Source organism: Anabas testudineus, chromosome 15, assembly GCF_900324465.2.
Source record: "Anabas testudineus chromosome 15, fAnaTes1.2, whole genome shotgun sequence".
Taxonomy (NCBI): Eukaryota; Metazoa; Chordata; class Actinopteri; order Anabantiformes; family Anabantidae; genus Anabas; species Anabas testudineus.
The window spans coordinates 14,005,916-14,022,854 of record NC_046624.1 but is presented as its reverse complement, the minus strand read 5'-3'; the positions used below and the strand labels follow the sequence as shown (position 1 = coordinate 14,022,854).

The following is a 16,939-nucleotide window of genomic DNA, read 5'->3' as shown; positions in this document are numbered from 1 at the left end:
GCTGCACGGCGTGACCTTGCTCACGCGTGTCGGCATAGCGCCACCACCTGCCTGTCTCCAGTACCACACCTTTGACAGCTGAAACTCCTATAAACACTTTTTTTTTATGTTGTGCACATTTCACCTCCTTTAAGCACATGTCCATCTGTTTTGTTTGTCATCCTCTGTCCATGTGGTGTTTGTTTGGTTTCTTTTGTCCTTTTTGCACCTTTTAACGGAGCTTTTGCAGCTTCCAAACAAGAAATATAAACAGCTGCTACATAAGAAGCTCTGGCCCAGGGTATCCCTGACCTCTCAGGCCTCTGGGCCTGTGCTCAGTTGGCTGGTTCAGTAATCCACCCATAACTGGATATTCCCAAGTGGATTTGTGATTAATCAAAGTACTAAGCAGGGTGTTGTTGGGGATCAACAGATCAGAGGGACAACTTTCCCTTGGTCACATAAAGGTAATGCAGAATGCAGAGTATTTCCATGTTATGGTTCATATATGAGAATAAATTGTGAGCCATAACAGAAACTAGAAATATCCTCATAAGGTGTTCTTGTTTCCCAGCTTCCTAAGAGAGTCAATGCATAAACCCTGCTGCAACTATATTATTGCATAATAAGAAATGTTGAAGGACACAAAAAAACAGAAACAACTGTATTGCAAAATCAATGCATTTTTATTTTTTTTTTATTTTTAGATCGTTTTTTTTTAAAGACGTCTGAAACATTTGTGGTGGCATCATTGCTGCTATAGTCTCTAAAAGACCTTGAATAACCAAAGTGCTAGAATAGTTACATTTCAATGGCTTCACTCTGTTAGTAAGAATTGTACATCAAAAAATCTGCTCAGGTGAAAACACATATCAAACAAAATTGGCAAAATTGATAGTTCAACCATATCAAAGGATCCTCTACCCCCTGATTGACATAGTAGTAATAAGGGGATGTGGTACAGCACCCTACCTGTCTTCATTCAACCCCCCGCCCCCAAAAAAGTTACATAGTTTTCATGTCCTCAGCATAGACATCAGCATACTGAGCCATCGCACCAGTAGAACACCACACTTGAACTACATGGGCATCTAATGAAAACCAATACAAGGATAGTCCCTAATGTAATGTTAAAAAAAAAAATTGCCAGTGAGCTAGTGATAACAATTCTATTCGACACTGCATATACAGACTTTTAAGCCTAAAAAAGATCACACAATTTCAGAGTTAAACACAATTTATTTAATGCTTAAATAATTGTTTTTGACCATCCAGTGTTTTGTCATACAGTATGCTATTTAGAGCTACAATCAAATAATGTCTTTATGTGTCCTTAATGTGAGTAGGTTTTAAATAAAATAAAATAAAATACTTCCACCAAAAAATCCAAAATGAAAATGCCCCAGTTTTCCTTTATATCACAGCAGCCGGAAACCAAATTCGACACACTGCTAAAATGATTACAAACAGTCTAACAGTGTACAGAGACTCCTACACATTATAGCCAATACACACGATACAGTTATAATTTTACAGCGAGCCAGCCTACTAGCATTTACATTCAGATTATTTCATTCTTGTAGCAGAAGCTGCTCCCCAATTTTACATAGATAGACAAGACGTCACACCCTCAAAAAGCTATAGAACTTTTTTTTCCATCCTCACCCCAACATGATAAATGCTATAATGGTATCCCTTTTCAATTTAAAATATGAAATCAGTGACAAATGTAAGGGCTATATGCGTACACAGATAAAGGGTTTTATTTGTCGTTTGAATACAGTGATTTCAAACTTGTAAAAATTGTACTTAAAATAATGTGAACAGCATGCATGAAAATATGAGAACTCTGAAAGGCTGCTTTTGCAGGATTAGATCCATTCCCACTTTGGGAATTACTGCAATTTGATTTTCTGGAAATTTCCTCTGTTAAAATCAAACCAGCTGTTAATTATTTTTTTCATGTACAAACATTATACCTGCTCTAATAATTAATTATACAAGAACTTGTGAAGTTACACTCAAAACTTTAAAAGTGGAACAGTTTCAATAAAGTTTGAAAGCACTTGAAAAGGTTACACTCCTCAGTGCATTCTCAACCAGTAACGTACCCCCTTTAAGAATTTTCATTGTAAATTTATATACAGGAAAAAAAAAAAAGCTTTGTGTTAGTTTAAGTTTTAAAAAGGAAGAAACAAAATCCCAAAACAATTTACATCCTGACAACAATGGGTTTAAGAAAAAACTATAAGGCGAGTGTTGAAGTTGGATCAGAAGTGTTCCATCAGATTTTTCTTTGTTATTGTGTCTACTTCATCGTTTCCACCAACAATGTGGACTGAGCTCTTGTGCCATCTTTGGTCACAGTTGCACTTGTGTGGTTGCCAGCAATGGAGTCTTTTTTCTTTTTTTGTTTTTGTCTTCACAACAAATGATGCTCCTACAAAAGCTCTCATAACACCAGTGGACTGATGGCAGGTATTGTCTCACACAAAACAGGAAGCAGAATCACTGTCCATGGGTCCACCACAGTCAGAAAGTGACAACCTCCCGGGTCTTTTGATTGACGTGGAGTGAGTTTTTCATGCTCATGCTTAAGTCAGAGGGGTCGACTCCTCACGTGAAAACCGTTTGTTAGAAGCAGACAGTTGCAGACTGGACTCTTGCCTGAACTGCTCAGACTGGAACACAGCATCACCTCTGAACACTTATTCCCAGGAAACATGTCACTTGGTGCCTGAATCTCTGTAGGACACAAAATAGTACATACAAATAGTCACATATTAAAGCAATTATACAGTATCTGCAGTAGAAGTATTAAATATTACCTTCATTTACAACTTTACTTTTACAAGTCTCTCTCAAAAGACTATTTTCCTATGTGAGAGAACCTCTTTAAAAAGGCACTGTCATGATCTTCCATCCCTTTGCATGACAAAATGAATTTTTAAAAGATTTTTTTGCCTTTATTTAATAGGCATAGGTTGAGAGGCAGAGAGGAAATGTGGAAGAAGAGGAGGGGGATACAGCAAAGGTCCACAGCTGGACTCAAACCATTGATGCTGCAACCATTGTTGCCACTGGGGCGATCCAACTAAATGACAACATTTTACCAAGGTCTGTGGGTTGTTATAGTGACCTATGTTACCATAGAAACTCTTTGCTAGACTTCACAACAGTGCCATATTATTTCTAAGTCTGTTTTGTACAGATGGAGTGATTCACTCCACACATAACATAAGGGAGAACAGCAAAAGGGATTAACGGTGGCCGGTGGGATGACAGACTCTTTCTGGATGCCACAATGCTGTTGTGAGTTGGGGATTTAGCTCACAAAAACAGGCGCACTGGGTCTCAGCGGGGCCACATAATGCTGAGGTGTGTACTGCCCATCAGCAGTGTTGCCTTTGTGACTGTTCCCTATTCACAACGCACAGTGAACACAGTGCAGAAATGCTGCCAGGCTCAGACATCAGTCAGCCTTTTCCACTGTGCACTGTGAGATAGTGTCACACAGCAACTATCTAGGGAGTTTTAAATTAAAGGAACAGTTTGAAAATTTGGAAATGAAAGAAAAAAGGAAATGGATGCAACACAGAGATAGAGAGGATGACAATTTACAGATACATGCAGAGTTGCACTGATACATTCAAATGGACAACAAAGACAAAGGAACTATCCTGATACAGTGAAACCTTATGACAGCTACCATACCTGGTAGAGCACAAGTATCCTTATGAGTGGAGCTTTTTATCCCCCGACCTTCTCTCATCCTTTCTCCTGCTATTCCTCGACCCTTCTCCTTGCTGAAAAAAAAAACAAAAACAAAAACACAGAAACGTAGTTAAGTCTTTGTATTATTACCCCAAATAGGCAAACCTAATCAGAAAACTGAAGCAAAAGAGAAAGCAAAGCACACACTTTAGGAACACCAATCTGAAACCTAAAGGGAAATGTTAGTACCAACGTTATTGTTGTGAATATAATTAGCACCCAAACAACACACCAACTGGACATCTGGAAGAAGTAAATGTGCACTGGAGATCAAAATTAGAGAACAATTTCTAAACACTTGATTTTTCATAAATAATCTCATCTTCATTGCTCAACATTTGAAGGAAGTATTTTACAAAATAACTAAAGCACGTCAACAAAAAACATTTATTTAGCAAAAAACACAATGATCAAAATTAATGTTTTCAGTTTCAAGGAACTGCTGTGTGACACGGACCCAAATAAATTAAACTTGCTGTCATCACAAACGTGAACTTTGACTTTCACTTCAATGCTCAATAGGCAGTGACCTTGACATTTCAGAAATTGTAGATTGTTCTCTAATTTTGATCTCCAGTGTATATTATTATATAAAGAGCTGGACATAAAGGAGGCACAGTGTATTTTCACAGCAGAGTCACAGCATCCATTAGTAATACTGGTGACGAATCAGTTAAAACCCACACGGTTAGGAGGAGCATCGTCAGCATCCCCTTTGTTATGCAAACACAATACACACCAGACAGTGTCTAAACACAACATGCAAGGTTGCACTTCAAATTCTCTGTTTTTGGTATTATTGCCCAGGAAAGAGATAATAAGGCCTGTTCTCAAACCAGCAAGTACAGTGTTAATTAGAAATTCACCTACACCACAGAAGGACAGCATAAATGTATCTAAACGATACCTTCATAACTGTTTGACTTAAAACTGCACTAAAGAGCAGTGATATGTAAAATCTTCTGTATCTACAATTAATATGTGGTATTATTAGACATTACAGTATGTATTTCTTAACCTATTTAAACACAATGGTCTAAAATACTTGAACTCTCGACATTATGTTCTAATGGTTACAACAAAAATATTCTATAGATATTTTGTCTAGTGGATTTCTATTAAATATGGAATGATGCTTGGCTACTTTCTAATGATGCAACTACCAGTGATTCTCACAAGACTGAAGAGGGTTCTCATTAATGCACATTTCTCATTTAGATAAAATACAATCTTGTTTTTGTTGTATGCAAGTGCAGCTTCAAGTCTAATGTTTGCATTAGCTATCAACCTTCCACCACTTATTTTCTTGGAAATCATGTTTTTTGACAGGAGAATAAGAACGCCCATGATACTGTTGATAAGATATAAACCCAGGAACACAGTTGGAGAGTTTCTTCATGCCGACCTCTTCCTGCAGAACAGGACTTTGCTGAAGGTCTCTGTGCCACCTGTCACTTCTTTGGTTTTCTGGTGTGGGAGTAGAAACCCGCCGAATAACTTTCCTGATTACCTGCCCGAGGCAGAGGAATGACGACAAAAGAAAAAAAAAGATATGACAGTGTCTGTTTTTATAAAAGCACTGGGGCACCTCCCTGTAATAGTTCATTGTTTCCAGAGCAAATTAAGGTATACATTACTTTTCTACTGACGAGGTTACCATCATGGTCCATATAGTGTTCCTCTGTCATGGACTCGCCTGGGATATTTTTTGCTTCTTCTCCCTGCAAGTGTTTGCAGTGAGCATATGAAGAAAAGCTCACAAGACACATTCTGACATAATAAAACATTTTTGACCAACACCACACCAAAACAACACCTCAAGAGAGAGGAAGAGAGAACATGTCAAGCCAGACAGAGGCTGAACACTAGGTTAGTCTTTAGCCAAGAAATGTAAATGGCTCAGTAGTGCACATCACTCTAATCTAAGCACATGTAAATCCACACTCACAAAGAGAGTAGAGCTATCAGTACACCAAGAGAGATGACTATATGATGCACACCAAACTGACCAGTCTACATGAGCCCAAACCAAAACCAATCCCAGCCTGGCTTCTGCTCCAAGCTTTCAGGGTACCTTTAAAATGAGACGCCGTCTGAAGATTCTAGTTGTTACAGTCTGTTCTTCCTCTGAACCCGAATCTACACTAACCCGCTGCTGAGGAAGGTATTATAACATCATCAAGTTAGTCGAGACATTCTGACGCCTTTTAATGCACTTCAACGCCATGTGGAGCTGAAATCCTGAAACCTGAAATAAATTGCTGATGTTTCTTTAGCACAGCTTTTACAACAGATATATTCACCCTGCAGTAAAAAAAATAATCGTTAAATGTGGTTATTTAATAACTACAAAGAATAAAGAGACCTATATGTTCAACTTTTATTTAATTCTTACCTGAACTTTTTTCTCAGACACGAGTTTTCCCTCTTCCTTTCTGCCATTTGATGACTCAGATGAGCCGTCCTGAGGTGAGTGCTTCAAGTTGTCGCCATTCTGACGGGACCTCCCTGATTCGCCTCTAGATGAGGAAGTGATGGAGTCACTTGAGTTCTCTTGGCTGGTGGGTAAAAGACAAAGCTTTAAAGTTGTAGTTGCAAAACAAAACTTATTTTAAATCTATTTTGAAGACTATAGCTGTATAGTATTTCTTACCTTTCCCGTCTGTCAAGCAGGTCTGAGCTGACACTGCGGCCCGGCGTTGGTGGTTCCACGTTGACGCTGGATGAATCACTGTGCCAACCTGAAAGTGAACACATGTCTTTTTCTGCCTGTTTGACCTGATCAAGAATCTCCTGAACCCTGGCCTTGGTCATCTCTTCCTCCTCCTCCTTCTCCTCTGAGCCTTCCTCTTTCTTCACCTCCTCCAACAGAGATCCTAATGGCTCATCTGTGGTTTCTTTGTCTCCGTCTTCCTCCTCCTCTTCGTCGTTAGATCCAGACTCACTGGGCTGAAGTTCCCCAAGCGCTTCGACCCAGGCCTGAGGGGAGAGACGAGCTGCAGCCTGGTCCTGGTGCTCAGCTGTCTGGTCGCCTTCTGATATCCTGCAAATATTTTCTTCACTGCCACACAACCCTTCTTCATCCTTAAACTGCAGTTCTACAACATCTGTGCCGTCCATTCTGTCATTGAGCCCCTCCTCATTATCCACATTAACCTTTTGTACCTCTGTTGTTTCCTCAGTACCCTCTTTGACAGTCACTGCTTCTACCGTGGTATAACCTTTGTCCCCTTCATGCTCAATTTCTTTTAGATTATGCAGCTCTTCAGACAGGTTCTCAACATCTGTCAGTTCCTCCACCTCACAAGCTGTGCCCTTATTCACATCTTGAACGTGCTGCTTATTCCACACATCTTTCTCTTCCTCTGCAGAACCCTCATTCTGTTCCACCAAAATGTTACTGTTCTCTTCCATCTTAAACCTATCTTTTGTTATCATTTCACATTTTGTTTCCACATTTTTAATCAAATCCTGTTCTACCCACTTTTCCACTAATCCATTCCCATCTATTTGCTCGGATGCAACCTTCTCTATGTCTTCCATCCCTTCTTTTTCACATCCTTTCAAGCCTACCTCCTCCTTTACCCCACTGTGGGCATCAATCTGCAGTACTGCATCTCCCATTTGTGCTCTGTCAGGCGATGAAGGGGTTATTGATGATACTGATGAAAACGAAGGGGAAGATGTGGAGTAAGCCATGTCGATGTCTAACTCGCACATTGTGGGAAAGGAGTGTGACTTGGGCTTGTGGCTCGGCTCCATTTCATGACAACTCCTGTCCTCCTCCTCGCTCAAAAGCAGCTGATCGTTAAGTGCGATGTGGGGCTTTCTGACCTTGGAAGGAACGGGATCAGAGAGTTCAAAGGCTGGGAGAGACAAGCTAAATTCAAAGGGTTTTGGGGGGCTCCTAGGGGGGCTATCTGGCTCTCTACTACCAGACTCTATCACCAAGCTCCAGGGCATAGGCTGAGGCTGGGATTCAGCCAGCAATGGGGTGTCTGGTTCTGGGTAATGGTGGTGTTGCTGGGGGGCAAGGGAAGGGTTGGGGGTGATGGGGAGTTCAGGCTCCAGGAAGTGAGGATCAGAGTGCAGTGCAGCAGGGGACTGCAGCTCCGCTAGAATGCTCTGATAATCTGTAGGTGACAGGATGAAAAATGTAGATATGTACACACCAAAGCATGCCACAAAAGAATGTAATACCCCCAAAAAACACACAGACTGACAAATACACCTTATGATGTGGACAGTGGCACAGAAGTGGAAGTGTAAAGCATGCATTCAGACAACCACTAGCTTAGGTGATGATGGCAGTAATATGGCAACCACAAATAGTAAAATGTAAAAATAATAATAACATATTAACAATATAGAGTGAAGTATGTTCATACAGTATATAAACAGAGTAACAGTAAGCATACAAACTACTGCTACTGAGTGTTCATTTAAGATTTGGGTGAAGTAAAATAGTGAAAGTGGAACACATTAGTGGCTTAAGGCCATATTAATCATGTAGCGTAGGATGTGATGAGTGTAAGATATTAAAATTTGCCAGGGTGTTTTGTTACATGTTCACATGAGATAGCTGGCAGATGAGAGATGTGGGACAGAACAGAAGAAAAGGAAGAAAGAAAAAGGATAGGGACATGCTAAATCAATATTTCCAATGTAGAAGGGTCAATGCTGGTTTGAGTGGGAGATGGAGAGATGGAGGGTGCACAAGTACATTGACAAGCAGGACAGGGAGACAAGGAGCGAAGAGGGGGGGAAGAAGGACTGGGGCTAGGACAACGGGACCCAGATGGAGAGATGGGAGGGAGTGTAGACAAGGAGAGTGGGGAAACAGGGTGGTAGGAAGAGGCCAGCTGGTTCACTAAAGACTCCCTGCTTGGAGAAGTGATAACAGAAGGAGAGGCCCTGCCTGAGGGTGAGGAGGGGATGGGTAAAACAGGTATGGAATCAGAGGAGGGTCCAAAAGGGATAATGGTAGTTAAGGTTGCAGTTTTGAGGGGAGCAGTAATATGGCACGGCAGGTCAGAGGTAGACCTTGGTACTGTGAGAGATGAGGTGTATGGATCTAAAGGTTGTGAGGGGTTTGGAAGAGGCATGGTGAATATGGGAGAGGTTGGGACAGAGGTGGGAGAGGATGGAACAGATGTAGCTGATGGAGGAACAGGTAACGAAGAGTTGGCAGCTGGTGAGGAAGGTAAAGGTGAGGTGATGAGGGGGATGGGGGACGATGGGTGGGGTGAGAAAGGGAAAGTAGAGGATTGACAAGGGCCAGCAGTTGGGAACTGAGGGATGCAACATGGAGGAGGAGGGGAGAAGAAGTTGAACTGCGATGGTTCAAATGCAGCTGGAGGTGCCAAGTCTTTGAGTGAAATGGAGGACTCATAACTTGAAGAGCGGCGCAAGGAAAAGGGACGGCAGTCAACTACTGTAGAAGGTGTGAGAGGAGTGGGTGGGGGTGTTGGGGTTGGCGTTGGAAAAAAGGGGCAGGGTGTCTGCAGGATGAACGCAGCCTCAGTGCTTCTTGGAGTTAAGGGGATAATCACACAAACTATGGGTAAGGGATGAGGAACGATATATGCAGAAGAGACAAAAACAAACAAGTGAACTGGAGAAAAAAACACTTGAAAGATTGTTTAATGTGAAACAAGTTTGCACAAAGATGAATGACTAAGGAATGTGTGGAGGGGTAAGCACAGATGGATAAAAGGAGGGCACGTTTGGACACAACACATGACTCTTAACTTGTTAAGAGTTGTCGTGCAGTTATCAGCAGTGGTTTCTGCTGTGAGAAGGGTGATGGGAGGCAGTAAGAACAGGAGGAGGATGAGGAGGCAGTCTGGTTTCACAGAGAAAAGAGATTCTCTCATCAATCCAAGGAAGGCTCAGAGGAACTGGAGGAGAACTAGGAGAACTAAAATAAATCAACAGAGGAAAGCAGATTCTACAGGGTTATAGCATTCCTACTTAAGTCAGACATAAATGCAAAACATTTAAAGCAGCATGTAGTCTGCAACATGCATTCAGAATGGGATTTTAACAGTGGATTTTGCTCATTTGTGACAACTGGATACTCGATCTTTTGTAGTATTGGATGAATATACACCCTGAGAAGGATCTCGTTTGACATAAATTGTAATTCATTCAAAATAAACGGATTCAAGTTTGTGCAAGTGGTAAATTGCTTTATTAATATGGCTCAACTTTAGTAGTAAATTGTCACTATCATTTCGAGAGCAAATTAACTGTAAAAGACAGAACTCAGTAGTGCATGTGGGGAATGGTAGAAACCAGTTGTCCAAACAAAATCCAAATTTGATTGTAAATAAAGTTCTCTACAGATTTGCACTAGGACTAGGTGATCCATGCATTGGCACAACAAAGAAGGTAGCAGGGAGAGGTAAGAGGTCAGCTAGACGAAGCTAAACTTTACCATCAGCCTGATCCCGGAAAACAGCGTTATCATCGGCAAAACATCTCGTGCCTGAAATGTTACCATAGTCAAATATTGGGCCTTCCAGTAAAGTCACAATATCCATCCGATTGACTTTGGTCAGCACTGTAGTTAAGGCATCCGCTGTGGAATAGAACATGACAAAAAAAAGGTATAAAGTCTCCTGAAAAACTTTGAGCTAAAATGTTTATCCAGGTGTTTTATTGATTAGAGCAAAATATATTAAATAAAAAAATATTAAAATGTTAAAGCAATATGATTATTACATCTAGATAAAATTGGGTATTCTCTTTAAATTAACAAACAATAAACACATGCTTGTCCAGACAGATACTTCAGGATTTCTGAACAGGTGCAAGATAAATGTGCAACAGACAATAAGGCAGTGAGAGGGATAGAGAAGAACACAAATACCTATGAAAAAAATTTGAGCTATCATAAGTTGATCTTTTTTTACTTCAACTCAAGAGAAGAAACACTGAAAAGACAAGGAGACAGAAAGCATAACGAAGGACAGGAGACATAGAGACAGAACAAAAAGATATAAAAATAGTCTTACTTGTGGCATTTTTCCCTTCCCGACTGACCCATTTCTTAAGGAGCATGAAGCTCTGTGCTGTCAGAGAGTTGGGGTTCTCTAGTCTGATGTGGTTGATCTCATCCACTGTGAAGTTCATCTCCCGAGCCAATTCTACAGTGGGACACAAATAGCAAGTCAGTCACTTTAATTATAGAACAAATACAAAAACTGACCCAAGATTAAATCTAATGTTTCTGTGTTTCAAAATGATTAAAACCCTGTGATGAACTTATAACTTCAGTTGCTTCATCAATATTTTTAGATGTGAATGCTTCTGTGTAACAGGGAGATTGTTGTATTATTTTTTTCATTAAGTTATCTTAAGCTCCTTACTTCATGGCTTATATTGTGACTGCATATACTAGACCCTTTGTAAGGTATTCTTTTAGCCTGAAGATGGCAGTAAATAACAGGGATTGGGGCTGAGACTGTCAAAGAAGATAGTGAGGTATAATAGGGACTGTGATAAAACGTAATACATAATTTGTCTTACCAGTCCAACTGAGTCCCAGGTGATCTGCAACAATGGCCATGCGCAAGTCCGTTCTCTCACAAGGACTTTGGGGACCTGGTAAAATAAAGGACAATGAGTTATCAATACCACTCACTGTTTTCTCCCCTTAACACTAATCTTAGAGGAAAAACAAACATGTACTTAATTTTCCTTTTCTGGCCATTTATACAGCAACATTATTAACAACATTAATAAAGTCTTACAACCAAAGATATATTTATTAAATTGGTCACAATATTACTGTGGTTGTAAAATAGTGTGGGTTATTTTGGGTTAATATTATGTTATTACTCCGCCATGGCAAGAAAAGGATATTTCACACTTGAGACATTATGGGCAACTTAAATATGTTCGTAGAGTATGTGGTGCTCTGTGACTGTTTGTGGTATGTATCCTCTAAGCAGGCAGCAACTGTCATGAGAACCACACAAAACAAAGCATAACATGACTCTTAACAACAGACTTATAGTTCTACAAATCTAGGTGGGAAAAAAATCTATGTTAGAATCTAAAAATGCAAACATGCACTTTTGTGTGTTTTTGACTAAGACTAGTGAGTTAAAATGACATTAGATAGCATGAATAACTCTGTAAGAACAGACTACTAAAATAACTCAGTAGCCACCCTGCACAGACAGACAAGACAGATCAAGGAGTTGTCAAACAAGGGAGGGTTGTGCCAGTGGACCAGTCACTACTACTGGCATGCTCACACTGCCATTTGAGGGTTAAAAAGGGTTGAAAGAAGGGAAGAGAGGAGAGAGAATCTTGCAACAAGGACAATACAGTACACAGTACATCAATGACAAAAAATAAATTTAAATGACAGCTACTGTTCTGAAGATAATATGTAAACACGCCACAGGCATTCCAGTCAATCCATTAAACGATCACAACGATGTCATGCAACTAACAGTGAAATATAGAAATATAGAGATGTATTTTAAACATAGTGTGAAAGTTTTACAAACTAGGCTTGATCTCCGCGATGGGAGGCGTTCGAGACCCTGTGAGTCCCTGACTGCCCTCCTTCCCACCAGTCCGCCTACTCCTCCTGCTCCTCTCACTGCCGGAGGCCCTGTCCGTCGCCGCCACCTTTGCCCTTACGGACGCGGCCCCGGCCTCAGCCCTCGAACCTCTACCAGACCTGGATGAGCGGGAGGGCTGGGAAGGCTGGGAGGCGTCCGACAGAGAGGTGCTCCGGGAGGTGCTGTCTTCCTCCGACTGCTCTGTCTGCGTCTTTTTCTCCTCGTCTGACAGGTAGTCCACCAACTTTAGCGTCTCCCCGCTAATGCCTTTAAAATATTCAATGGTGCGCTTACAAACCTCACTAGGGTTTTCCTGTCTACCTGCTGCTTCACTTGTGACATTGCTGACCTGATGCCTGTCCTTTAGTGGTAACCTTGAGGGCAACTGTATGGCGGCTCTCTCTGTGTCCAGTGCCCTTGTGGGTTGTGAGGTAACCCGAACTGAAACAACTGAGCTAGCTGTGGCTGCAGGGCTGCTCTTTTTAACATCCTTTATTGGTATTCTAGACCTAGGCTCTACTTTGGCTATGGCTGGCTCTCCTCTTTTTCTGACCTCAACTTTCACTGCTTGTTTAGGCTTCTGTTTGCCTATTGCTGTCCCCTGTGCAGCAAATGACCACCCTGATGCTTTAACTGGAAGCCTAGACTTGGGCTGTTTCACTTCACCTTCTTTAGTTGTTTCACTTTTCTGTTCTTGTACTTGACTGCTGATGTGTACATCCACTTTCTCTTCTAAATCCCTACAGCCTAGTGTTTCTATTCTACTAGCTTTTTGGAGGGTGGGCTCAGAGGAGGATTGTAAATTAAACACCACACTACCACACTGAATATAGTTGGCCTGAACACTGGAGGATTCAAGATTATTGTTGTTGTTGCAGTTTTCTGAAGGGTAATCTCTTCTTTCCACCTTGGGTTCAGTGTGGCTGCTAGACTGACTCTCTGTACACTGACCCTCTATACTGATATATTCTGGCACCATCTGACCCGCTGACATCTCAGCTTTACAATCACTGAGATCTCCTGAGTCTTTTTTTACAGTAATGGAAGCCGCTATGCCCATTTTTATAGGAGTGCGTAATTTGGGATCAACTTTAGAGGCTGTGATTGTGCATGAAGAGGCCGTCTCAGCTATGGCTTCACAGGCGAGGGCATCGGTACTGGTATAGCCAGTGTCACTGCCAGGCTGTGCAGGGCTGCATTTTGTTGTTTTTGCTGCTGGTGTTGTTGGTGTAGTGCTGCTGTTTGTGGTAGTATCTATAACCTTCACCATGCCATCTACTGTGGCCATCTCCCCTGTTTTTGACTGAGAGGAAATTACCCCAAGGACCTTGCCCCCTCTCCCCTTTTCCCCTGTTTTAGGGTCAGAGGAATGCTCACCAATCTGGAAAAACTGAAGCCTCTCTTCAACAAAGTCCCGCTTGCTCATGTCAATAGCACCACTGCGGGTCATCTCAAACATCTTCCCTTCGTGGAAAGGGAAGGGGTTAGGCTCACTAGTCGGTGTACTCTCATCAGTCGGTGTTCGAGCAGGGGTTGTGTCAGGTGTTGTAGCTTGTGATTTGTCTTCCACCGACAGACCAAAGGGCTTTTGGTCATCCTCTTTTGTTTTGGACTCAAAAACGCCCTCATTATCTCCAGCTTTGGTGGACCAAGGGTCAAAGTCCAGGCCCTTAGTAGCAACAGTTTTAAAGGTTGAATTCAGCTCCTCTTCAAGTTGGTAGCCAAAGTAATTGTCTCCAAAGCCCTGTCTATCTGGATGTCTTCCTTCGAGAGTATAATCTTTTTCATCTCCACTGTTTTTCAGTGACGATGTGCTTGTTTTAGTCTTTGCATTATCCCCTCCTTCCTCGCATTTCTCTTCTTCTATCACTTCAAGCTTGGACTGACTAAATGAGCGGTCAGCTGTTTTCCCATCATTAGACAGACTTGAAGTTTTAGGGTCCTCGCTCAGTCCATCATCCTCATCCTGAAGGTCATATCCATCTAAAGAGTCTATTTCAGTTGCATCTGTGTCATGGGAGAACTCAGCAGTGGTTGCTATGGAGCAGTCAGTGATTGACTGATCATTGCCATTTTGTTCAAAGTCAGCATCCTCCCCTTTTACTACACCATTAATGCCCGTTTCTTTATTATTTCCATTTTTCTCTTTTTTGTGCTTGGAACGTTTCTCTCCTTCTTCTTTCATTTTAAATGTGTACTTTTTGACTGGGATCGGATGGAAGACAGATTCATCATCACTTGAGTCACTGTTATCAGCTCCAGGAGGAATAGGAGATGGAGGCTGTACCCTGATGATTGGCTCAGCCAAGAGATGCCTATCATGCTCCTCCTGGAGGTTCACCTCCATCATCTCTGTGTCTGCCTCAGAAGAAACGTGTGACCCCCTTTTGTCAGGGACAGACTGCTCTGCCTCTAAAGGAGGAGGAGGTGGAAACTCTATGTAAGCCACTCTTTTTTCCTTTGACTTCTGCCTCTCTGCTTCATGTTTTTTTGTGTAATTCTCTGAAGAAGCTGACTTAGATTTTTCCTTTGAGGGCTCCCTATAAATGAACGTCTTCCCTTCTTCCTCCTCAGACTCCTCTGGAATAGGGCTCGGCATGCTAGGCATGAAACCTATCACAGAGTCTGGTGTTCTTGAGGTCAAACTCGCGTCCTCTGAGCTGGGGGCCTCAGGAGTAACAGGACTTTTCCCCGAGCTGTCCATGAATGTCACTTGTTCTAGAGTGTCATCTTCTGGACTTCCTTGAGGAGATGGAGACTGCTTTTGTTTGACAGTGTAAAATGCACCCCTAGTCTCATGCACTGTCCTACTCTCATGGCTTACAATTTTTTTGTATGTTGTTCCCAGCTGTCCTGAGGCTGTTTCTTTCTCATATTGCTTTCCTACTTGGATGCTAACATACACAGGTAAGGGTTTAATATCTTTGAAACCCTCCGTGACGACTACAGGAGTGACTTGATCCAAATACTCTAGTTGGTCAATATCAACACCATTACACACTACATTTGACTGGCTACTGTCTGATGAGTCTGTGGATTTTCCTATTGATGATCCACGAGTAGACTTGTTGGATTCAGAACTACTGTGTAACCGGTTCCTAGATAAAGTAGGTATATGAGACCCTGCTTTCTCGTGTGGTTCAACAGAGGCATCTAATTTTAAAGAGGTGGATTTTTGATTTTCTGAGAAATTAAATGGCTTTCTAACAGGAATTTGTGATTCCGAGTTTTTTTTTAGACTGTCATTGCCACCCGAACCTTCTCGGACAACAAATTCTGTGTAGATTATTTTCTTGGTCGTTTCCTGTCTTTGGGAATCACTAGTATTGCCATCTTTCATAGATTCATGGATTAAAGAATGAGATAGCTTAGGAGACTGGGATTTAGAGCTTCCATAGCCTTGGCTGTCCCATGTTTTAAATAACTTTTTCTCCTCCTGGTCTTTTCCACCGGTCTCATGTTTGGGTGAGAACTTACTTGATTCACCATCTAGACCTCTCCTCTTATTTCCCGGACTGTCTGGTGTTTTGGGAATATCTGAACCACCAAACATCTGATACACAGGTAGCTTACTTTCCTGAAGTTTCCGTATAGGAGGATTAGAATTTTGGCCACTCTGAGAACTCATATCTTGCCTTTGCGCCTCTTGCTCAAATTTTAGCCTTACTGCACTAACTTTCGAGGAGGACATTTGAAAAGGTTTAGGACTTTCACCTGTGCTTCCCTGTGATTTCCGATTTTCTTGTTTTCTTGGGTCCGAATCACTGTACTGCTGCAATACTCTCCTCTCTGGACTACTAGGTAAGCTGGCACATTTCCTGTCACTGGAGCTGAACCTATCTCTAAGTCTGTCCCTGCTCCACTCTTCCCCACTACCCCCATTCCTATGAACTGACCTCTCTGGACTACTATGTGTAGAACTTGGCCCTGATCGTGATTCTCTGAAATCTGGCCTGCGAGATTTCTTTTCTGGAGATGAGAGTTCATCATTTAGCTGTTCTGTTTTGTCACGAAAGAATTGAGATACCTCACTGAGCTTTTCCTCTGCCTCCTTTACAGTTCTATCCACTCTGTCCTCATACATAATCTGCTCTCTCTCCTTTATCTGTGTGTCATCTGGCACACGCATCCAAACAGACTGCTTTGGGCTACCAGGCTCAGAAGAATACTGCAAAAGTGTTAGTTTGTCAAAGTTATCATCAACATTGGCCATTCTTCCAGATTTATCAAACACATTTCTTGATGACCTAAAGACATATTCTGTCCTTGGCCCAACTGATCTACCTTCACTATGACTGCTTCTGTCTGGTGAGTGGAAGCGAGACCTGTCTCTCAGATATTCCTCAGTGTCGGAATGAGACTGGTCAAATTTCTCAGAGAGCAACATTTTCTCTGCAAAATTATAAGATTCCCCCCTAAGGTCTGATGATTCATCCTCATTGTACTCTACAGATTGCTGGCTGAGTAACTTTAGTGTTTTGTAAGAATCATCTCCCATTAGCTGTGCTGAACTAGGACGACTATCTTCCTCCTGTGACATCGGTGTGTTCACTCTAGGGGAATCCAGGTAGACTGGAAGTGATTCCTCAGACTCCTCTTCTTCC

The 16,939-nt window shown here is 41.7% G+C and overlaps 1 protein-coding gene across 20 annotated transcripts in view; it reads right to left on the bottom strand.

The window, feature by feature from the left end:
- Positions 1-706: 706 nt before the first annotated feature.
- Positions 707-16,939, bottom strand: part of LOC113158762 (ankyrin-3-like) — a 119,923-nt gene continuing 103,690 nt past the window's right edge. For 15 of the 20 annotated variants that reach the window (XM_026354942.1, XM_026354946.1, XM_026354948.1 and 12 more), the window contains 10 exons: positions 11,287-11,361; positions 10,773-10,904; positions 10,193-10,336; positions 6,407-7,886; positions 6,149-6,311; positions 5,828-5,908; positions 5,391-5,474; positions 5,159-5,263; positions 3,694-3,785; positions 707-2,724 (listed from right to left, as the gene is read on the bottom strand). In XM_026354942.1, coding sequence (XP_026210727.1) covers positions 3,714-3,785; positions 5,159-5,263; positions 5,391-5,474; positions 5,828-5,908; positions 6,149-6,311; positions 6,407-7,886; positions 10,193-10,336; positions 10,773-10,904; positions 11,287-11,361 — 2,336 coding nt within the window. In that variant the 3' untranslated portion in view covers positions 707-2,724; positions 3,694-3,713. The remainder of the gene's footprint in view (positions 2,725-3,693; positions 3,786-5,158; positions 5,264-5,390; positions 5,475-5,827; positions 5,909-6,148; positions 6,312-6,406; positions 7,887-10,192; positions 10,337-10,772; positions 10,905-11,286; positions 11,362-16,939) is intronic. The other 5 variants (XM_026354943.1, XM_026354962.1, XM_026354963.1 and 2 more) reach the window with 5 other exon arrangements.